The sequence below is a fragment of the Nycticebus coucang genome, chromosome 6 (assembly GCF_027406575.1).
Source record: "Nycticebus coucang isolate mNycCou1 chromosome 6, mNycCou1.pri, whole genome shotgun sequence".
In the NCBI taxonomy this organism is placed as follows: Eukaryota; Metazoa; Chordata; class Mammalia; order Primates; family Lorisidae; genus Nycticebus; species Nycticebus coucang.
Window position 1 is genome coordinate 118,477,987 of NC_069785.1, and position 23,832 is coordinate 118,501,818.

Consider the following 23,832-nt stretch of genomic DNA (forward strand, 5'->3'; position numbering starts at 1 on the left):
AAGGAGTAGGGCGCCGGCCCCATATGCCAGAGGTGGCGGGTTCGAACCCAGCCCCGGCCAAAAACTGCAAATAAATAAATAAAAATAAAAATCCTAAGGTCTAAAACCTTATTATAAAGCCCTGTAAGAAGCCTGCTAACATAAGGGGGGCGGGGGACGGGGAATAGTTCTCAGCACTCCCCCTGTTGGTCTGAGTGTATCCAAATGACACAGACTACTCAGCACTGCTTGGCCAAGTGCAGATTCCCAGTAGCTGACCAGGAAATAACTAAAGTGGAAAAGACACAGAACAAAATATTTTACAAGACTACCAAGGACAGTTGAGCAGTTGTTAAAGGCATGGGCTGTGAAGTTAGACACAAAGAATTAGCGTTCTAGGTCTACTACTTAACGAGATCTACAACCATGGATAAACCACAGTTCCTATCATCATCCAGGGTTGTTATGTTAAGTTAAATTATATAACTGAAGCACTGTGTACACTACGCAATGAAAAGATTAAGCGAAAGGCAAATGGTGGTACGCAGAATTTTAAATAACAAAAGATAATCCATGAGTAAAAAAACTGATCGGCTTCCCAGGAAACAAATGTTTGCAAAGAGCTTTAAAACACAAAAGCACCTCTCACAATCTGTAACAGAAAACAAAGCAAAACAAAAAAAAAAAAACCTACTATTAATTTAATCAAAATACACTTTGCCCCTTAAACAATGTGGATTTGAATTGTGTGAGTCCGCTTATGTGTTTTTTCTTTTTCAACACAATATAAATAAAAAATACAGTATTTGCAGAATGGGAAACCCCAGTACAGGGGAAGCCGGCTTTTCCTGTGTGGATGCTGCAGGGCAGACTTCAGGACTTGAGTATGTGCAGATTTTGTTATGCAAAAGGTCCCAGAACTAAAGCCCCCCCGTATAGTGAGGAACAACTATACAAGAAATTCAGTTTTAAGAATTCAAAATTTGACGAATTACCAAGTGGATGTGCTTACACACAACGCAAACAGCAAATGAGATGAAGTGGAATCAGTCACCACTAGGTGCTGCTCAAGAACTGACAGTTGCTTGCTAAGTCAAACACTGGTACCCACAGCCTATCAAATTTCTCAGCCCATTAATCTGCTTTTTTCTTTTAAAGAAGAAAAACTGAAACAAGACAAATGCTTCCGGAATCACCCACTTCCAAAATGAAAAATATGCGTTTAAATAAAGTCCACACTGTACACCAAAGGTAAAACAAATATTTTTATTGCACATTTATAAAATCTGCATAGTTGTATCAAGTATCAAGTGTTCTTCCCACCCACAATTCCACCATTAATCTTAAAATTTGTTTAAAATACAGTATCCAATTGGAACCTTTTTAAAAATGGCCAACAGGGAATATTTTTCTCTCTACATATACATATACATTCTTTTCCTTTTTACAAACCCACATCCCTTATTTTTAAGAGCAAAAAAAGGGGAGAGGAATTAAATGGTCTTTTGAGCCAGCAGTAGCCTTAGACACCTGTTTTAACAATTTTCAGATATTAGAAAATTTTACCTACATAGCTAACTATTAATACACTATCTTTAGTGAAGTTTCACAACGCTATTCTGTCTGAAGTCTTCAACTGCTTTCCTTTCTTTCACTCAGGACTGAATATGAGGTTTTCTGGTTTATTTAAAAATAGAAAGGAGAGAAGAAAGGAGAGGCAGCTCTCTTGCCTTTTCAGCATCTTTTTGCCATGTGACCTTGTATTCCACCTACATGGAAAAGGGCGGCCTGTCAGTGTGTCATTCTGTCATCTCCTGTCAAGGTTTATATTCCTAACCTCCTGCAGTTAAGAATTTTTAAATGTTACCTGTATTTGATCAAATAACTAGCATCTGTTCATCTAGTTCAGGTTCTGATGAATCACTCTTCTATTCTGCTGTCAAGAATATTTATGCCTGAAGGGTATTTAGAAAGTGGCAAAAGGCTCAGAAAAGCCCAGGCATTACTGTAGGTGCAAAGGCGTTTCCGGTCTTCTGGCAAAATTCAATACCTTAATACACTTGGTTCTTGCCTTTTCTAGTGAAATAGCTTTTAGATTCTGTACCTAAAAAGTGCAATTTTATTTTTAATCCTTCTTTACACACACAGCATGGCTGGGGTCTGAATCTCAATCTTACTTGTCCACCTAATCCTCTCCCAAGGTGAATACTATGACAACAGACTTCTGTGCAAAAGGCAGACAGCCAGGTACCAGGACAGGCCTGAGCACTTGAGGACTTATTTCACCGTCACAGTTGAAACTCCTTGAATTGACTCCATGACAGCTGCAAATCGGCTACAAAGGTCATAGGGAGAATTGGGTCGAATAGTTGGAGGCTCCTTCAAGACAATGATTTCTGCAGAAGGATCTAGAAGCCTGGGTAGAAACTCCCCTAAGCACAGCTGTAGATTTTCTGTAGAGGAAAAATGGACAGTTGCATATTAAGCTCTCAGTAAAAACTAGTAAGCCTGCAACTATACAAGAAGGCCTTTAAATAACCCCTTACCTAACCTCAGAAGTCAAAGCATTATGCTGCCAACAGTAAATGATGATTTCCTTAGCCAAACCAGGAGAAAGACCTACTTGCCAAATATACCAAAGCCTTAGAATGTTTTAGATCTGATGTTAGCAGAATAAAACTGTATTTTCATTTCATTATGAACAAGTAGGTCTTCTAATCAATCATCCTTTTAAAATTGGAGAAAGTGGATGTGATACCCTGTACCAAAGATAAAAGGTGCTATTTTCCTTCAAATGATTAAAATATACAAGTATATACACATGGCATTAAGTAAAGCCATGTATCACACATGGTCTAAATAAAAACTGAAGACATTAAAACAGAGTATATAGCAACTAGTTATTATAGAATTTTTCATTAAATACTATAAACTTGGTCTTTTGAGCAAATCAATGAAATATCTTCACATCAGTGACTAACAAAAAGGATTACATCCATCAACTTTTCAAGTCTACTGAAAATTAACTTAAAAATTACTAATTTAGGTTCCCTCCCCAAGAGACTTTGGACAGATGAGGGTGTTCCATGTATTAATGTATTAATCCTCAAGTCATTCTAGTTCATATTTTCACTTCTTACAACTTTAAGCCACACACAAATTTAGTTAAGGCACCATTAGGTGGTCATACTCTGCATCAACATTTTAGATTTTAATATAAAACCGTTTAGGTTTTGGTAGATGATAGAATAACAGGTCTGACATCCTTGGACAACAGTGACGTTTTTCAGACTGGGCTTGTTGGTGGCCCATGGAAATGCTGCAGCAGCCACAGCAAAGTTGAAGAGAGGTTAAGACGGGAAGAGGTCCGGGCTTTCTTCCCTTGTTTCAGTGGAAGAGACCCACTTTTTACTCACTCACAAGCTGAGAGGTTCCAATCCCTTAGAAAGTTTTGGCAAGGAATGCTATAAACAGAATTTGCAAAACCTTAGAACATCAATAGATGCGCTAACAACAGCTCACCTGCAATGTCCTGCCCAAGGTAAGAGCACCAGTGGTTCCTCATGACCTCAATGGCATCCAGGTCATCCTTGGAAATGTCATTGTTAATGATAAGGTGAATGCAGGGGATGATCAGCTCATTCATCACGTTAATGCCCTCGGTTACAGAGTGATCATCATTTGTTTCAAACAGAGAAGCTGCTTTGGCATTCAGCTCCTACAGATAAAAGGCAAAGTGTGGGGAGAAAATTCTGAAAAAGATAAATATCTATTTAATTATAGTCTAAACAAGTGTTTCCCAAACTTTACTGCGCATTGAAAGCACCTAAGAATCTTTAAAAACTACTGATGTCTAACTCCCACTCCTGACATGCTGACTCAATCCTTATGCAGGTGACCTGAGCGCTAGATCTTATAAAGGCCCCCAAAGTGATTCTAATGCAGCAAAGTTTGGACCCAGTGGCCTAAACTTATAAGTCAAGGTCATGCTTAAAATCTGCTTCTATCAAAGACCTGTTCACGAGCATCAATATCACCTGTGGAAGACACACTGAGGCCCAAAGCCCCCTCCCCGCCCCCCCAAATTCTGGGGGAGGAGCTTGAACTTTGCTTTGTGTGAAAGCTCCGTAAGTGTTTCTGGGATAGGGACCCAGTGATAAAGTCTAAATCCTTATTACTGCATTACTGTAGAAACTGAAGATATTAAAAATGTCAATCTATTCAGTGGTTTAAAATACAAAAGCACAGCACTAATAATAAAAGTCAAATCCATCAAATCTTCACGTCTCCTTTTTCGGCTTCAAAGTGGCCCTGCCACATGTTTAACTAATACAGAAATCAAAGTTTAAATCACAAATGAAGTCTTGAGATGAATATATGTCATGATTTAATCTCCTCCATTTGGTATGAACAAGGACAAAGCAGTGGGAGAAATGCTGCATGGTTACTGTGAAGGGCGACTGTGCTGGGTGTCCGGGAAACACACCCAGCACACAGGGTGGAGGCAGCCGCTTCTTTACAGTCCTGTGAAGGACAAGACCAGATGAACCCTGGGGAGAGAGGGGGCTGCTCAATGCAAATTAGGCCAGGAGACAATGATGTTATCAGAACAGCAGGAGCAATTCTTTGGGTTCACGCGTGCATCTTTTTTAAAAAACTGGAGTCTCTTAGAAGATCACTTCAACTTTCACCTACTAGCTTACTAGGAAAACACAGAAAAATATTGCATTTGTTCAATGCACATTATACTATGGGCCAAAGGAAATGGCGGAATAAGAAAAGGATCTGTGCTCGAGGAACTCATAATCTAATAGGGAAGTAATGTGATAAAAACTATCATGTAGGCAACACATGAAGGGCACACACGAAAAAAGCAAGTGATGCCTGTGTATCAGGAGAATGATATTCACTGAAAGTAACAAAAAGAATCCGTTCCTGATGTAAAACCGATGATGAAAGTTTGGAAAGAAAAATCTAAAACCTGATGGAGATAATTATTTTGTTTTTAAAGTTCTATCTCTTCATGACTTCAAAGCAGAGAGGTAAGCACACATACAAATCTTACACACAGTACAGACCAGAAGGCATTTTCTTCTGTATAAAGCGATCACCGACTCCTTGACCCCCCGGCGCGGCCCCTTCATCAGCAGAGCGGCGTTGCTCTGGTAGGCGTACACCAGGTAGGACAGCGCCTCTTGGTACCTGAGAGAACAGGAGCCGCACAGCAGCTGAGAGCTCCTTACACGACAGCAAGGGTTTAGACCTCACTTTCCCCGACACTTGCATCTACTTAGCTGCAATTATATACAAGACTTAATGGAGTTGGCAAAGGAAAAACCTAAGGATCAAAGACCAAAGAACATGATCTACAAACTGGCCAAGCCAGCGAAGGCGAATCATGAACGTCCCTGAGCTTTGGTTTTTCCCATCTCTAAACAACAAGTGACTTAGATGTTCACTAGGGTCCACACTAACTAGAAAATTCATTTTCCGAGTTCATTTATCACAAAGAAAGTCTGGCACAGTCTATCTCCCTGCTAATAAAACTCCTTCTGGGAAGGATGAAAAATGATGTGGGATATTTAGAGCAAAATGGAAGCCCTAGAAAGAGAAAAGGCCACCAGGGCATGAGGTGGAGGCTGCGCAGCCACGACTCTTAGAGTTGCTAGGCAGGCGTTAAGGAGCTAAGTGTCCCGACCAACAATCGTGGGGGAAAAAAAGGCCAACATACTTTCCTTTTTGATAGAGTTCCAGGCCTGTCAGGAGATACACAGACACCTTTCGGAACAAACTATAGTCTTCATGCCACTTCTGAAAAGGAATGACTGCCATTAATGACTGTGACCATAATAAACTACTGCCGTACGCTGCACCTGAGTTTTAAACTCAACACAAATATTTATTGAGCACATCTGGCCAGCCATGAAAACAGCAATCACAAAAGCTTCAGAAATAAAAGCCATTCAACATTTAAAATCAAAGTTTGCCACTGACCTTAATTTCAATGTTCTATTCCTTTTGCTGAGGAACAGAAATATTTACAGTATTTTACATGAGCTTTAGAATTTATTATCTTAATTTTCAATAGTCTTGTCAAAGCCATTCAGCTCTGGCTTAAATGAACGACCTCTCAAGGACTAATAAAACCGTCCATAATTGAGAAAGACGGAAAGCTCTTCCAAATCACACAGCTCAACCTCAGGTGACACACAGCACTGTCACATAAAATGCAATTTTGTAAAAAACATTATAACTATGTATGTATTTTAACATATGTTTTAAAAACGGTATCATTTCAAACAAAATCAAAGCATGAATTCAAGAATTTCATGACCTGGGACAAGGCTAAAGTGGGTATTCAAGAAAAATGAAATGTTGGTTCGTTCTAATAGAAAAATGAAAACAAAGAGATCTGCTATTCTGAGAGTTACAAAAGATCATTAACTTGATTCTACCCTGTTTCCCCGAAAATAAGACCTACTTATTGGGAAAATAAGACGTCCCCTGAAAATAAGACCTAGCGCATCTTTGGGAGCACACCTTAAAATACGACACTGTCTTATTTTCAGGGAAACGGGGTATCACTACTCTTCGCCAAATTTTTTTGGCGGGGAGGTGCTGGTAGGAGAACAACTTCAGTCTGCAATAGCATACAATTGATTTGGCCTCAGGGAGCGCTTGCTTGAAGAATTAGTGTTTTGCTTTGCAGACTTCAAGCGAAGACTTTACCTTGTACTCTTCCATATTCATGTCATCTGGACCGATTTCCTTCAGTTTAGCCTGAGCAACCTTCATAATGCTGATGGATCTGTGTGGGACAAAGGCCAGAAAGCGATGAAAGGGCCCAGGGCAAAACCTGCCCTCAAACATCTCAGTTTAGCCAGACCCAGGGTGATTCACCTGAATATTCCCTCCTCACCTTTCATCATAGCTAAGATTTTTATCTGCAAACTGTTCCAGAAGGGTTCGTTCTACTACCCTTTTGGGCGCTTCATTTTGGAAAAAGTAGACGAGGACATGCTGAAGTCGAGGGTCACTATGCGAGGTGGGGGTCTCTTTGGCAAGCTGATAGAGCCTGGAATATTCTTCATGGAATGCCTATTAAAGACAGAATTCATAGTTAGAAAAGGGTGCGTCGTGGGCCTGTGTGCAGAAATGGATGCCTAAGGTCTAGATGGCTTCACAACTCCAAGAAGAGTTCTAAAAAATTCTTACTGAGGAATTACAAAGGCCATCACGGAATCTTTAAGTCCTCTGCATTTCATAAGGGATAAAAATCTTCTAGAATTCTGGCACTAAAAACATACTGTATTTCTAAAAAACTCATTTTTCTCAAGAAGTTTCTGGAAAAACTAATATTTACATTTTTGTGTATTTTCTTTTGTGAAGAGCCTAGGTCTATGTTGCCCCAGCTGGTCTCCAACTTCTAGGCTCAGGTGATTATCTCACCTCAGTTTCCCCAGTAACTGCTCAAATACTCAGTTTCAATTGTTATAAAAGTAGTATCTCTGAGATCCAACGACTTGAATTTTAAACATCCATACAAATGCAATTTTATTCAAGTACTTTAAATTTTATTGAAATACATTCAAAGCATTGCCTATTTTTTATATTATGGCCTCAAAATTACAAAGGCACAATCTGACTCATAGTGTTATTAGTAGACCTCTCCAAAAAGAAAAAGCCCCCCTAGGTAGAGGTAAGAGAAAACAGCACTGCCAGCCAAGAGGAGAGGGGTGGACAGGACTACGGAACAGCCCTTATTCCTTGTGCAGGAAAGGGAGTTTTGAGTATCACTTCAATAAAAGGCTTTTTTTTTTAAATAAAGAGATGAGGGTCTCACTGTGTTGCCCAGGCTAGAGTGCAGTGGCTATTCACAAATGCGATCATGGTGTAATGTAGCCTCAAACTCCTGGCCTCAAGTGACCATCCTGCCTCAGACTCCTGAGGGACTGGGACTACAGGAATATTCCCATCTTATAGAATTATTGCCCTGATATTATGATACTTGTGTTACGAGGATTAGAATTTTTAAAACAGAGATACCTTAATAAGCCCTGCTTCAGACCCATCTCGGTCAAAGGTCTGACGGGCTTTAGCTATGGCCAGGATGACCCCTTGCATGGCAGGGCTCAGCATCACCTACCACAAGAGGACACAAAACAGAGAGAAAGAGAAGAGAAGAAGGTTCAAAAGAAGACTGTGTGAAAGCAGGCTGGACGGAGCACCGCCGGGAAGCAGCGCAGCGCTGGGCTAGCGGCCAGCGCCTGAAGCACGGCAAGTCTCACACGCCCACTCCCACAGGCATGCATGGCCTCTGCCCCTCCGTACAATGTCAACGCCTCATCCAAGACAAGCTATCCCTATACTGCACGTCCTCTTGAATTTAGCAGGGTGAAGAAAGATGCGCGTCCAAAATTATCTCCAATAGGGCACTGCTGAAGAATTAAGTTAAATTATAGCTCTCAGAGGGGAAGTGTCTGAAGCCAGAATTCCAACTTAGTGTTGTACTTTGGATGTGTATCTTAAACACACAAATATTTCAAAATTTTTACTACGATAAACAATACATTTAAAATAGTCTGGAAACTAGACGCTACACAAATACACAAATGACTCTATAAAACAAAAACCTTTCCATGATTAAAAAAAAAAATACCCCAGAGGAAAAAGCCAAAGTCTGAGAGATGAAATTCACTATTGTTTATATGCAGTGCAACTGAAAACGAGACAATGAAAAACTTGGAATTCCACAGCTTCTTCAAAAAGCTTTAGAATTAAGAACATTAATCCACATTTGCTGGACAACTGAAAAATTTCTATTTGGAGAAAAAACCATGGAGTAATATCAAAAAACAAAATTAAAACGCAATTTTTTGTTTGTAGATACCATGGGAAGAAGCTAAGTTTTACCTCCCTGAGCCGCCCACACCCTGCAGCAGCTCCCACAAGCATCAGCTTGGAGCAGGGTACCACAGTAACTAAGGTCAAAACCAGTTAGTCCCTCATGTCAATTACCTGTTTTAATGAGAAAATATTGGCTAGCCCCAGACACACTAAAGAAGAATATCCCTTCAGTCCCATGAGAAGGAAAGCTAAGCCTGACAACAAATGCGAGGCCCTCACTCAGCCCTGTACCTCCTCGTCATAGCCATCGGCGTCAGATCTAACCAGAATCCTTCCCACACTGGGGATCTCGACTTCAGAGACCTCCGAGTTGGGCTGGGCAGGAGACTCTGCATCATGAGCCTTGGGGGGCTGCTCTGCCTGCTCTGCAAGGTTTGTTTCCTGGGGCATGGGCTTCTTGGGTTCAGTTCCCTTAAGCTGTGGTGGCAGAATAAGGAGAAAAGTAAGAAAAAATAGGAGAAAAAAAGAGGGGGTAGTTAAATGCAAGAGAGACACAGACTAACGGAAATGTGAGAAAACTGGCAATTACTGCTGAAAGCCCGACCCTACTGAACTGGGGCTTTCCGGGAACTCTCACCTCACTCAACGCGGCTTCTACACCGCTCTTCTCATAGGCATGGGCGGTGTTTGCAATCGCCTGGGCAGTCTGTTCCTTCACAATCACAGCGTGCTCTGATGACAAGCAGCGAACCGCGTGAGAAGAGGCTACTGAAGAATCTGATGAAGAACGGTACAAAGGCATTAGCATCTGATGACAAAATAGTCTAGGACACTGACAAAACAAGCAGGAGAGACACACGGTTTAACCACAATCCTTCTAACACATCTTTTAAAGAACCCTAGGCAAATATCTCCTAGAAACTAGAGTCTATAAGAAAAGCTACTTCAGCAAGAACCCATTGATAATTCTGTAAGATTTAATGTGCTCCTAACATTGTCAGATTTCCGTACGCCAAGAAGGCCTTCCTATAAATAGCCGTCTGTTGTTAAGAAGATCACCTCTGGAGAACAGTTTTCATAAAGTCTATCGATTAATCCTACCATAGTTCCTCCTCTAACCTGGAAGTAAGCAAAACTACACACACAGTGAAGGTATAGATAGCTGGTCTTTCTAATTATTATTATTATTTTTTTACATGTTAAAAGGTCCTTTTTATTTATTTATCTATTTATTATTATTATTATTTTTATTGTTGGGGATTCATTGAGGGTACAATAAGCCAGGTTACACTGATTGCAATTGTTAGGTAAAGTCCCTCTTGCAATCATGTCTTGCCCCCATAAAGTGTATATACATAGATCAGGCATACATTTATGCATATGTGGGGTACAATGTGTTGATTTTTTTTTTATAAAATCTGACGTGCTTACATCAAACCAGTCAACATAGCTTTCACCTTGTTACTTAATTATTGTGTTAAGACATTTATGTTCTACACTTTATTTTTTTATTTTGGCTGGGGCTAGGTTTGAACCCGCCACCTCCAGCATATGGGACCGGCGCTCTACACCTTGAGCCACAGGCGCCGCCCTATGTTCTACACTTGACAGATTTGACTTGTACCCTTGCAGTGTGCTCCATAGGTGTGCTCCCATCGTTTACCGTCCCTCTAGCAAACCTCCCCCTTCCTTCCCTTCCCACTCCATTTCTCTCCTTCATCCTGGACTATAGTTGTGTTCTATCTTTCATAAGAAAGTGAGTAAATATAAGTTGGTTTCATAGAAGTACTGAGTACATTGGATACTTTTTCTTCATTCTTGAGATACTTTACTCAGGAGAATACGTTCCAGGTCCCTCCATGTGAACATAAAAGAGGTAAAGTCTCCATCTTTTTTTAAGGCTGCATAGTATTCCATGGTGTACATATGCCACAATTTATTAATCCATTCACGGGTAGATGGGTACTTGGGCTTCTTCCATGTCTTGGCTATTACAAACTGAGCTGCAATGAATAATGTGGTGCAAATATCTTTTTTGCAAAGTGATTTTTGGTATTTTGGATATACTCCTAGTAGAGGAATTGCAGGATCCATGGTCTTTCTAATTATTTACTTCTGCTCATCAAAAATCACATTATAAAGCCATAATTCATTCTATCAGGTTGTGCCTGCCGTAAAGTCAGTTGAAGTGTACAGGGATGGTGGGGGGCTGCAGCATAAACATCAGCAGATCTCTGGCATAAATGCCCTTCTCACATACCCTGTGACGTAGAGAAATCCTGTGATGAAGAGTTGGTAGAAGATTCCATTTGAGGAATTTTACAAGACTGCTCTTCTTCCCATTCCTCTAATTCCTGCTCAAACCGCCAGTTATCTTCCTGAATGTAATGTTTAAGTTCAACTGACAGGGATTCCACTTCTGATATCTGATCTGATTCATTAGGGGCTGTCTCTAGGAAAGACAGAGTTAAATGGAGTAGCATCCAGAAAAAGGTCACTAGGAACCGAAATGTACTTTCAAGAAAGGAAGAAAGTGGGGTATTTCATCTTTTCTCCTATTCTTAACTAAAAATATATACATACATAATTCACTGGAAAAATAGATTGAGGCCAGGCACGGTGGCTCAGGCCTATAATCCTAGCACTCTGGTAGACAGAGGCAGGTGGATTGCCTGAGCTCAGGAATCTGAGAACAGCCTGAGCAAGAGAGAGACCTTGTCTGTACTAAAAATAGAAAAATTAGCCAGGCACTGTGGCAGGTGCCTATAGTGCCAGCCACTTAGGAGGCTGAGGCCAAAGTATCCCTTGAACCCAAAAGTATCACTGCGGTTGCTGTAAGCTAAGCTGACATCATGGAACTCTAGCCTGGGGCAACAGAGTGACAGTCTCCAAAAACAACAACTAAAAAACCAGGTTAATATCCCTTACCAGAAGCGTTTCAGATTTCAATTTTTTTTTTCAGAATTCTGAATATCATACTTGCCAGTTGAGTAACCCAAATTTGAAAATCCAAACTTGAAGCATTCCCTTCAAGCACCACGTCAGCACTGACAAAGTCTCAGATTTTAAGCATTTTGAATTTTGGATTTTCAGATTTGGGATGCTCAATCTGCACTGACAGCGCCTGGCTAATTTATTAGTATGCAGACCATGATTCAATGTCTGTTAAATGAACAAATGAATGAATGAATGATACAGAATTAAGCATGTGGAAGAGCAGTCAATCACTGTCAGTCTCTGAATGTACCAAACATTTCTTGGAAATTCAGAAAATCATTAGAACCAATGGAAATTTCAATCTAGTTTTATCAATTTAATTACTGCAACTATTATTGATAAGAATAGCCATTTCAAGGTTAGAGATGAATTTCTAGATATTTATACTATCTCAAGTTTCACACAAATAAATGTTATCAGAAAGCAATTTAATACAAAGATTAAATGGTCAATAATCACTGGCTTCAATTATGTCCAAGGATATCAAGGATACACTAAATTTCATTTCTAACCCTGAGACCAAAACAACAAAAAAACTATAGCAGAACATACTGATTTCCATTAACTAGCTTTTTCACTGAGCAAATGAATTTCCACTTGTTTCTATAATATAAAAATGAACCATGCAATAACAGGGCTCTCATATATTACTAATAGCTAATATACTTATTTGTACTGTAACTTTCACAAACAGCTATTCATTCCTGTACAGTATAAAAATACAATTTTGAAGATCAGTTTTTAGGGCTTGGCGCCTGTAGCACAGTGGTTACAGTGCCAGCCACATACACTGAGGGTGGTGGGTTCAAACTCAGCCCGGGCCAACTAAACAATGTCAACAACAACAACAACAACACAAATAGCCAGGCACTGTGGCAGTCTCAGCTACTTGGGAAGCTGAGGCAAGAGAATCACTTAAGCCAGAGAATTTGAGGATGCTGTGAGCTGTGATGCTACGGCACTCTACCGAGGGCGATATAGTGAGACCCCGTCTCAAAAAAAAAGATCAGTTTTTAGGTGATCATTCTCTCCATTTACTATCTCCTAATCACATTAGCATATCAGAATGATAATGTGTGGGCAGTGCCTGTGGCTCAAGGAGTGGGGGGCTGGCCCCATATACTGGGGGGTGTCCGGTTCAAGCCCAGCACCGGCCAAAACTGCAGAATGATAATGTGCTGTCTGAACAAAATGCCTTACATGTTTTCCTTATTCATGCAATGTAGTAAAGTTTGAATATTAAACAAAAAAGCCTTCTATTATCCTACATGTAAAATGCTGGTCAAAAGACCTTTTACAAAAGATGTAAAAGGAAGACATAATATTATAAATTGAAAGCAGCATAGAATTTGGAGTCAGAATTGGATTCAAATCTTGGGCCTGCCATTTACATACTGGCTGTATGACTATGGGACCTCTTGGAACCTGTTATGTAGCTGGGAAGTGAACACAGTAACTTCTACCCTGCCTACCTTCCTTTTAGAGTTACTAGAGAAATAACGTTTGAGACCATAAATGAAGGAGTAAAGTACCAATATAAATGAAAAGTTTTACTGCTCTTAGCATTCGTAGCAGCGGTAGTATGAGAAGTGTGAAACTGTTCTGGCCTAGATACTTTTAAATTTTAGCTATTCTCCAACAGGCATAAAAATACACATTCAAGGATATTACCAAAAAAGTAAAAAACTAGAGACAGTTAAAAATCTGTCAAGGTTGGGCATCATGGATGATTCCTATAAATCTAGTGTCTCATCCCATTGAGAAGGTGAGGCAGAAAGACAGCTGGAGCTCAGGAGTGCCAGTCTGCAGTGCGCAACGATGGCAGCAGTGCACTTCAGCCTCAGCCACTGAGTGAAACTCTATCTCTTAAAAATAAAAGGCTATCAATGGGAGGCTGGTTAATTTTTTTTTTTATTTTCTTTCTTTTTTTGTAGAGACAGAGTCTCACTTTATGGCCCTCAGTAGAGTGCCATGGCCTCACACAGGTCACAGCAACCTCCAACTCCTGGGATTAAGCGATTCTCTTGCCTCAGTCTCCCGAGTAGCTGGGACTACAGGCGCCCGCCACAACGCCCGGCTATTTTTTGGTTGCAGTTTGGCTGGGGCCGGGTTTGAACCTGCCACCCTTGGTATATGGGGCCGGCGCCCTACTAAATTTTTTTTTTTTTTTGAGGCAGAGTCTCACTATATTGCCGTTGGTAGAGTGCCGTGGCGTCACAGTTCACAGCAACTTCAAACTCTTGGGCTTAAGCGATTCTCTTGGCTCAGCCTCCCAAGTAGCTGGAACTACAGGTGCCCGCCACAACGCCCGGCTATTTTTTTGTTGTTGCAGTTGTCATTGTTGTTTAGCTGGCTCAGGCTAGGTTCGAACCCGCCAGCTGCGGTGTATGTGGCTGGCTCCATAACTACTGTGCTACAGGTGCCGAGCCTAAATACGTTTTATATATATATTTATTCCATGTAATGGAATTATTATGCAGTTATTAAAAAAGAATGAGTAGGTTTTATTTATAAAAATATAAAGATCTCTAAGTATTCTATTAAAAGATATAGAATTAAGTAGAAAAGTATCTCATTTGGAAGAAAAAAGGGGGGATACAAATAAATCCAATCCAGCAGATACATGCACAAAATATTTCTTGAAGACTGCATAAGAAACCAAACAGTATATGCTTGCTGAGGAGTGGGACCAGTAGTCGAGGATGCAAGAGGAAAATCAAACTTGTTTTTCCTTTTTAATTCCCTTTTATACTGTTCATATTTTTAAATGTATTATTACATCATCATCATCGTAATACAGTTTAAATTTCTTAAAAAGAAGTACAACACTATTTCCTGCCTTGGGGAGAACAAGTTGCCCCCAATCTCTACTGAGTTCTACTGGGTTCTACTGAGATATTTTTACCTGCATTGAAGTGGGGTAGTTTATCATTAATATACATCAGACAGTAGGCACTAACATTTCTCAGGCCCCCATAGGAATCTCTTTCAAGTTCTTCCCAGGAAGACTCAGTGACAGAGATGTCATTGTACTTGAGCCAGGTCTGTCGGGGCTGATTATAGATATAGGCCCAGTAGTGTCCAGAATTTGCTTGTCCTTCATGGACAAGAACGGCATGTAAGCGATAAGGCACCTGCAAACCAGAAAGGAGCACACCTCAGCCAGGGTGAGCAAAGGGACCTGGTAAAGTTTACCTTCTACACATGACCACTTGTACATGTGCTTAACATGGGGTTCACCTCGAAACAGCTACTGACTCAAGATGAACTAACAAAGCACAGGCTTAGAATCTCTCAATTATGTTTCCATCAATGATGACCACTCTGAACACTCTTTAAACTCCTGTGATTATTAGATTGAAAACCAAAGATAGTCTATGTATTCTCCTAATTCAAAACTCAGTTCATCTAAAAATAGAATCACTTGACTACTTACATCGAAAAAATGTTTATCATATTTGGGACTTCAGAACGAGGTGAACGGATATCTTATTTTACCTTCTCTGGCACCAAAATTTAAATTGGCATATTTCATGCAGCCACACACTAGCTCCTCATGTCTCTTCTAGAGAGTCATCATGCACTTGTCTGGGGTGAAGACCCTTTTAACTACACACTTGTTTGTTTCAATATTTGAAAAACGTACTTTTTTCCGATATGGGAAAGACCAAGCAGCACTTAAGTGAAAGTTAGGAAATGCCGGTCACAGGATCAAACCCAATGTACATTTAATCAGTAGCTTGACCTGTTTTTACCGCTGCCAAAGATTTTTGAAATAACACAACAGAAAAAATGGAGAAACCCAAGATTCACACGGTGCCTTCCTGTTATGCAACAGGATTACGCCTCGAGGTCTCCCCATGCCATTCTCCTGCGGCCACTCTGCCCATTCTGTCACTGGCAGAGAAGCCAGGGCCAGGCCCAGCCCCTGAGGCTCTGCTTCCCTTAATGCCCAGAATGTTATTCTAAACAAAACATATGTAGACAGTAAGAATTTCTGCCTGCTTAACTCTCTTTTGGAGTTATCAATTATTATAAAAATAAAGTTTGAAAGCCTGCTGTCAAAGGAAAGATCACCAAGAACTGTGGTATTTTTGGAAAAGATGGATGAATAACTGGACCCTAGTTTGTTTCTTTCCATTGCATTATTTAAATTACTATTTTGCAAGTAATTGATTTTTCTTTTCATATCCCCTCAACTCTGAGAATTTTGAATGATTTTTATTACTATTTGACAGCAAATCTTTCTATGATATGAAAAAATTCTATGTGACAAAATAAAAACAAAATACGTTTTAGGTTCTATTAGTAAAAGACGTAGCACTTTCTTTAGCCCAAAATAAAGAAACAGGATCAATTTTTATCTTAAGTTTATTCCTGTATCTCAGGGATATTCCCCTTCAGTCTCATAGAAAACTATCAAATTTTCTTCTTGTGTCTATCATCAGCACTTGCTTGGACCATTTTTCAAACAATATTCATTCTACCTGACAAAGGAGAGGGTCACAGTACATCTGCTCAATAGCTTGGGTAGTGCTTGCAATACAATTCTTTAAATCTGTTTAAAAAACAAACAAAAACAAAAACACTTCATTAGATGATCTCATTCCATGTCACAGATGTTGCTTCAACTAAGCAAAAAGTATGACTTATCTACGCTGAGGGTTGTAATGATCTTCATTTCCCTCTATGAACCACAAAGTAAAGCTAGTGCTTTAGGTTATGAAGGCTTTTAGTTCAATAGAATTACCTTAAGGCTTAAAAAAAGTCTTTTATAATTGACACTAAAATTTATTAAAGAGGAAACTGTCTCTATTGAGGAAAAGATGTTAATGGGTCGCTTGGATGTAAAATACAGAATATGTCCCAGAGAAAAGATCTGAAATGAGGACATATAATAAGGGCCAGGGCTAAATTGCTCTCAATAAAAACTTAAGAGAACTTAGAATTTTATCTTTTTGCTACCCAGATAAAAGCAGAAGGGAAATGGAGAAAGGAGAGTCTGAATAGCATGGCAATGTGGCCAAAAGACTTTTAAAAAGTCCTGCACAATTCAATGTTAGATTGCATTGCTCAAATATTCTCTACCTTATTAACCTTCAGTAAAGTATGCTTCATACACAAGAAAGACAAATTCTAAGTTTGGGTCAACTGAAGCCAGAGTTTAGAAAAACCACTGCAGAAAGGAAATTAGCACATGCAGAAAAATCCCAATGAAAGTGATCATAAATGCCTAAGCTTCTATGAATTCCCAGAATTTTTTTTTTTCTTTTTTGAGACAGAGCCTCAAGCTGTTGCCCTGGGTAGAGGTGCCATGGCATCAGAGTTCACAGCAACCTCCAACTCCTAGGCTCAAGCGATTCTCTTGCCTCTGTCTCCCAAGTAGCTTGGACTACAGGTGCCCGCCACAATGCCCAGCAGCAGCCATCATTGTTGTTTGGTGGGCCCGGGCTGGATTTGAACCCGCCAGCTCAGGTGTATATGGCTGGCACCTTAGCTGCTTGAGCCACAGGCACCAAGCCAATTCCCAGAAATTTTAAGGAGGGAATCTAGGAGGGATCACCTACAGCTGTATAATAGAAGTATGAACTAAGCTTAAAGGACATTAATGTATAAAAGAGGCCTAGCATGGCAGCTCATGCTTGAAGTCCTAGCACTTTGGGAGGCTGAGGCAGGCAGACTGCTTGAGGCAGGAGTTTGAGACCAGCCCAAGCAACATAAAACCATTTCTTCAAAAAAATAGAAAAATCAGTTGTGTGTGGTGGTGCACACCTGTAGTCCTAGCTACTTGGGAGGCTGAGGTGGGAGGATCGCTTGAGCCCAGGAGTTTGAGGCTACAGCGATGACACCACTGTACTCCAGCCCAGGTGACGGAGCAAGACCCTGTTTTTTAAAAAGTGCAAAGAAGTCACAATGACCGTGCCAAAATTCAACAGCATACATCAACAGCAGGACGTATCTGCAAGGTGTCTGAGGCCCACATACTCAAATAAAACAGAAAAGGCAAAGAGTAACTACTTGACAAGTTTTAAAAGAGCCAACCTTGTATATCTTGTTCAATCTCGCTCCTCCACCTCTGAAGACATGTCTTAACAAAGTTTATCTCCTCATCTGTGACTTTTCGAGGAGCCGGGTGTGCAGGCATTTCCAAGGAAGACCGGGAAGACAGAAGTGGCTTAGACTTGTGTAGAGAATCTCCAGGAGAAGAAAAGGTACTTTCACCATCCTGTGAAGAACTATCTGTATTTGTACTGAAGAAAGACAAAAGGCATGTTCATGTGATAATTTTCAAAAGATACCTTGGCCTAAATGAATGTGCCTTGTAAAGCAAGCTCAATATGAAAAAGCACAGTTATTATTTAGTGAGTATTAATTCTGCAAAGTTATTGAGCCAAGCCTTTCTCTATGTGTATCGTTTCTTTTAACATGACTTGCTTATAAGACAGGTACTATTACACTTTCTATTTTACCAAGTATAAACCCAAGGTTTAAGGAAATTAGCAACTTACCCAAATTCACCCAGCTAAGAGGTGATGCAAAGGGATTTAAACACAGGAGGCTTTGGTTCATGTTCTCTAATCACTGATTAGAGCTTTCTCATGAAGAGGGGATGAGAAGATGGAGAAGAGAAGGCTGGGACTAGACTATCAAGGAACAACTACAGAGTTTCCGAGATGCAACTAAAAAAGCAAGACTATCCACCCAGAAACAAGATACACAGAAGCAAGAAAAATGAAGCATCAGCTGAGGATTCAATACAAGAGTGCACACCAGGTGGCACCTTGGGAGAGCCCAGAGGGCAGGGCTTCAAGTCAGACCATTCCCGCACAGCCATTCCTGAGCTAAATATCCAAGAAAAAGAATTATCGCTAGGTAAGTTAGTATTTCATCTAGGAAATGTAAATTTTTTTTTTTTTTTTTTTTGAGACAAGAGCACCTTTGGTAGAGTGCAATGGAGTCACAGCTCACAGCAACCTCCAACTCTGTGCTCAAGTGATTCTCTTACCTCAGTCTCCCAAGTAGCTGAGACTACAGGCGCCCACCACAATGTCTGGCTATTTTTAGAGATGGGGTCTTGCACTTGCTCAGGCTAGTCTCAAACCTGTGAGCTCAGGGCAATCCACCCACTTCAGCCTCCCAGAATGCTAGGATTATAGGCCTGAGCCACCACACCCAGCAATGGAATGTAAATATTAATTCTTTACATCACTGCTGTAAACTAACAGAATAAAGTATGCAAAGCAAATGGTAATTTACCTACTAATTAACTATCATCAGAGTAAAACTGCACCAGGACAAACCAGCAAAAAAATAAAATAAGCTTTTCATTGTACTTAGAGGTTTCCATTTCACATCAAAATTGAAGAACATAAATTTTCCTTAGCTTTCACTTAGAAGAAAACCTCCCAGCCCCCTCCTCTTTCACGTACACAAAATAATAGAGGAAACCTCTTCCAGAAGAACCCACACATTTGGGAAAATAAGCCCAATAAGCATAAGAGCAGATATTTGAATCTCAGAAGACATTCTGCACACACCTCCCTGCAACTTCAAAATCTAATAATATCTAGCAGTATTATTAAAAGTCTGCCCATCCCGGCAGCACCCATAGCTCAGTGGATAGGACACTGGCCACATACATCGAGGCTGGTAGGTTCAAACCCGGCCTGGGCCAGCTAAAACAACAATGACAACTGCAGCAACAAAAAAATTAGCAAGAGAATCGCTTAAGCCCAAGAGTTTGAGGTTGCTGAGAGCTGTAATACCATGGCACTCTACCCAGGGCAACAGCTTGAGATTCTGTCTCCAAAAAATAAAATAAAATAAAAAGTCTGCCCATCCACTTTTAAAAAGTTAAAACCATTTATAGTCCACAAAAATACATGAAAACATTCAATTTTTTTAAAAAAAGTCAAAAACATAAGTATAAAAAGTGAGAGAACTCCCCACTCTTACCCTCCGGACTCATGTCATCCCCTAGAAATAATCATTCTTAACATGGGTATGTTCTATCCAGGCAGACATTTCTATGAATCTATGGATGGATAATTATCAATATGTGTATGGGGTGTGTTAGGATGTCGGTGGACTTTCATCCAGTGTGACGCCAGCTGCCCTTTGTGGCTCCTTCGTGCTGCACTATTGTGTGGGCTGAGCTGGAACAGAATCAGAGGGCTTGTATGACTTGGCCTCCCTGTCTTCACTGAAGCCCCTCCAGGCTGTCCTCTTTGAATTACTAGCCAGTTCTTGTCCATGTTTTACTTTTCTGTTCATGAGAAAGTCTCTTTTTCCTTAATGTTTACTTAGTTGTGCATACTTCAGAGCAGGTGGGAGTATGAGAGGTTTTGGAAGAGCAGGGTTGGAGTTGTCCTCTGAGAAAGGCCTTCAGTAGCAGCTGGCTTGCAGCTTAAAAGAAGGCAGTGCAGGGCTCAGCACCTGTGGCTTACGCGGCTAAGGCACTAGCCACATACACCTGAGTTAATGGGTTCGAATCCAGCCCGGGCCCACCAAATAACGATGGCTGCAACCAAAAAAATAGCTGGGCGTTGTGGCGGCCGCCTGTAGTCCCAGCTACTTGGGAGGCTGAGGCAGGAGAATCTCTTGAGCCCAGGAGTTGGAGGTTGCTGTGATGCCACAGCACTCTACCCAGGGCGACAGCTTGAGGCTCTATCTCAAACAAAACAAAACAAAACAAAACAAAAAAAGGCAGTGCAGGTGGAATATGAACGCTGTCCTGGACAGTGAGGGAAGCTGCTGAGATAATTCCAACCACCACTGAGCAAGACAAGAGTGCACTGGTAGGAACTACGAACACTCCCACCCAAATGACAACCGGCAGGAAAAAAAGTACATAGTTTAAATTAAACCAGAGACATGGATGAAGCTGGAACATATTCTTCCTAGTAAAGTATCTTAAGAATGGAAGAAAAAGTATCCAACGTACTCAGCCCTACTATGAAGCTAATTTATAGCTTTCATATGAAGGTTATAACCCAACTATAGCACAAGAATATGAGGAAAGGGCCAAGGGAAGGGAAGAGGGGGAGGTTAGGGTGGAGGGAAGATAATGGGTGGGGCCACATCTACAGGGCATCTTAGAATGGGTACAGGCAAAACTTATTAAATACAGAATACAAATGTCTACATACAATAACTAAGAAAATGCCATGAAGGCTATGTTGAACAGTTTGATGAAAATATTTCAGATTATACATGAAAACAGCACATTGTATCCCTTGATTGCACTAATGTACACAGCTATGATTTAATAAAAAAAAATAAATAAAATAAATTAATTAATTAAACCAGAGAAACAATATGCGGCATTTCAAAAATTTGTTTTCATTACCTTTCTTTGGATGTCAGGTCAGAAACTGGGCAGTGCCCTGAAGGAAGTGGTGATGTCATGCGCCCGTCACGTTCAGGTGGACGGCTTTCTGAGGCAGGTTTCGTACTAGCAAACTCAATAACATATTTCAACATGTCTGGGAGTGGGAAGCGAGCTGGGCCTGAGCCATACTTCACATACCTAGGGGGCAAAGACAGCGGTACTCTACCACCCAAGCCTGTTTTTTATTTTAGGACTTGCTGACAAAAGACCTTCATGGCATACAAAGTCAATGAAAAGGCTTATTCCAAAGGCTGTATGATATTTACTAGGTCACCAAACAATCTGCAAGATAAAAATACTTGAACTACAAAAGCAGACAATGTCAACCATCTAAAGTTTTATATCCAGGAGGAAGCATGTCCAACGGTCTCAATCAAAGTCACACCCGTGATGCTTTCTCTCCACATCATAGCACATTCAGGCGCTGGTCATAAAAATAAACTGGTCCTTAAAGGAAAAGAGCAAAATTCCTACTATCCAAATCTGAAAATAATTTTGGTGAGCTAGTGTCTAAGGGTTGTGTGTTTACTGTCCCTTTAACCAATTAACTTCACAATAGAGAAATAAGAGAAAGCAAGCTGGAAACAGGAAATAGATGTTGCTGAAGGCCTGAGTCTGAGAAAACTGGCAAATCTTCTCAAGGGTCCTAAGTACGCTATTTTTCTTTCTTTTTTTTTTTATTGTTGGGGATTCATTGAGGGTACAATAAGCCAGGTTACACTGATTGCATTTGTTAGGTAAAGTCCCTCTTGCAATCATGTTTTGCCCCCAGAAGGTGTGGCACACACCAAGGCCCCACTATTTTTCATACACTCATTCAATGGCATAGGCTGGGCATATACTGTCTTTGAGATAAGCAAATAATAAATACTTTCAAGAATGTGACCACAGGTGGCGCCTGTAGCTCAGAGGGTAGGGCGCCAACCACATACACAGAGGCTGCTGAACAACAATGACAATTGCAACCAAAAAAAAAAAAAAGCAGGCGTTATGGATGGTGCCTGTAGCCCCAGCTACTTGGGAGGCTGAGGCAAGAGAATCACTTAAGCCCAAGAGTTTGAGGTTGCTGTGAGCTGTGATGCCACAGCACTCTACCGAGGGCGACATAATGAGACTGTCTTAAAAAAAAAGAATGTGACCAAAATAATTATTTTTTTTTTTTTTTTTTTTTTTTTGTGTAGAGACAGAGTTTCACTTTATGGCCCTCGGTAGAGTGCCATGGCATCACACAGCTCACAGCAACCTCCAACTCCTGGGCTTAAGCGATTCTCTTGCCTCAGCCTCCCGAGCAGCTGGGAGTACAGGCGCCTGCCACAACACCCGGCCATTTTTTGGTTGCAGTTCGGCCGGGGGCCGGTTTGAACACGCCACCCTCGGTATATGGGGCCGGTGCCCTACCGACTGAGCCACAGGCACTGCCCCAAAATAATTATTTTATTATTGTTCTTTTTTTTTTTGGAGACAGAGTCTCCCTATGTTGCCCTTGGTAGAGTGCTGTGGCATCACAGCTCACAGCAACCTCAAACTCTTGGGCTTAAGTGATTCTCTTGCCTCAGCCTCTCAAGTAGCTGGGACTACAGGCGCCTGCCACAATGCCCAGATATATACATATATATATATATATATATATATTTTTTTTTTTTTTTTGGTTGTAATTGCCATTGTTGTTTGGCAGGACTGGGCTGAGTTCAAACCCGCCAGCCTCAGTGTATGTGGCTGGTGCCCTAGCCACTGAGCTACAGGCGCCAAGCCTGTATTTATTTTTTTAAGAGAAAAAAAGTCTCTCTGTTGTTCAAGTTGATCTTAAACTCTAAGGAATCCTTCTACCTCACCCCCCTGCTTCAGCCTCCCAAGTAACTGAGAGTGACCAAAATAATAAATATTTGAATAATATTCAATTCTGCCGTTACCAGCACATTATTTTAGACTCAGTCAAGAGATTTTGTTTAACAAATTCTAGAACCCACTAAAGTAGACAAGAGTTTAAATGGAATGACAGTCAACCTGACCCAGTGACACAGGCAGTCTCCTAATTCTGCAATTCCATTTAACAAAGGAATAGAGCACATTTTTCTTCTTTGAATAAAGTGGAAGAAACAGGTACAAAACTCAGAAGAAGGAAACTCATCTATTTCTATACCAAAAAGGAAATTATAGGGCAGTGCCTGTGACTCAGTGAGTAGGGCGCTGGTGGTGGTGAGTTCAAACCCAGCCCCTACCAAACTGCAACAAAAAAGTAGCTGGGTGTTGTGGTGGGCGCCTGTAGCCCCAGCTACTCGGGAGGCTGAGGCAAGAGAATTGCCTAAGCCCAAGAGCTGGAGGTTGCTGTGAGCTGTGATGCCATAGCACTCTATCAAGGGCAACAAAGCAAGACTCTGTCTCTAAAAAAAAAAAGGAAGTTATAAAATGAATACAGTGAAAAATAAAGCACAATACAACTTAAAGTCAACCACAGGTTAGAAGGAAGACAGCAAAGGCACTTTATCTTCACTCCTTTAAAAAAGAAAGAGAATTAGGACAGTTTGCTGCAGAGTGTTACAGCTTTCACTCAAAAGGACTTCAAACATGCAAAGGTGGGAAAACCTTAGGGAACTGCCCTATCCGTTAGATGTATTTCC

General features: G+C 40.7%; 1 protein-coding gene across 13 annotated transcripts in view; it reads right to left on the minus strand.

Moving 5' to 3' along the window:
• Nucleotides 1-2,080: 2,080 nt before the first annotated feature.
• The window catches only part of USP28 (ubiquitin specific peptidase 28), an 85,683-nt gene continuing 63,931 nt past the window's right edge, over nt 2,081-23,832 (minus strand). For 8 of the 13 annotated variants that reach the window (XM_053594637.1, XM_053594631.1, XM_053594630.1 and 5 more), the window contains 14 exons: nt 21,173-21,352; nt 17,866-18,074; nt 16,311-16,381; nt 14,729-14,957; nt 11,087-11,278; nt 9,464-9,603; nt 9,118-9,303; nt 8,026-8,121; nt 6,899-7,077; nt 6,709-6,787; nt 5,711-5,790; nt 5,058-5,181; nt 3,502-3,697; nt 2,081-2,432 (listed from right to left, as the gene is read on the minus strand). In XM_053594637.1, coding sequence (XP_053450612.1) covers nt 2,257-2,432; nt 3,502-3,697; nt 5,058-5,181; nt 5,711-5,790; nt 6,709-6,787; nt 6,899-7,077; nt 8,026-8,121; nt 9,118-9,303; nt 9,464-9,603; nt 11,087-11,278; nt 14,729-14,957; nt 16,311-16,381; nt 17,866-18,074; nt 21,173-21,352 — 2,137 coding nt within the window. In that variant the 3' untranslated portion in view covers nt 2,081-2,256. The remainder of the gene's footprint in view (nt 2,433-3,501; nt 3,698-5,057; nt 5,182-5,710; nt 5,791-6,708; nt 6,788-6,898; nt 7,078-8,025; nt 8,122-9,117; nt 9,304-9,463; nt 9,604-11,086; nt 11,279-14,728; nt 14,958-16,310; nt 16,382-17,865; nt 18,075-21,172; nt 21,353-23,832) is intronic. The other 5 variants (XM_053594633.1, XM_053594632.1, XM_053594635.1 and 2 more) reach the window with 3 other exon arrangements.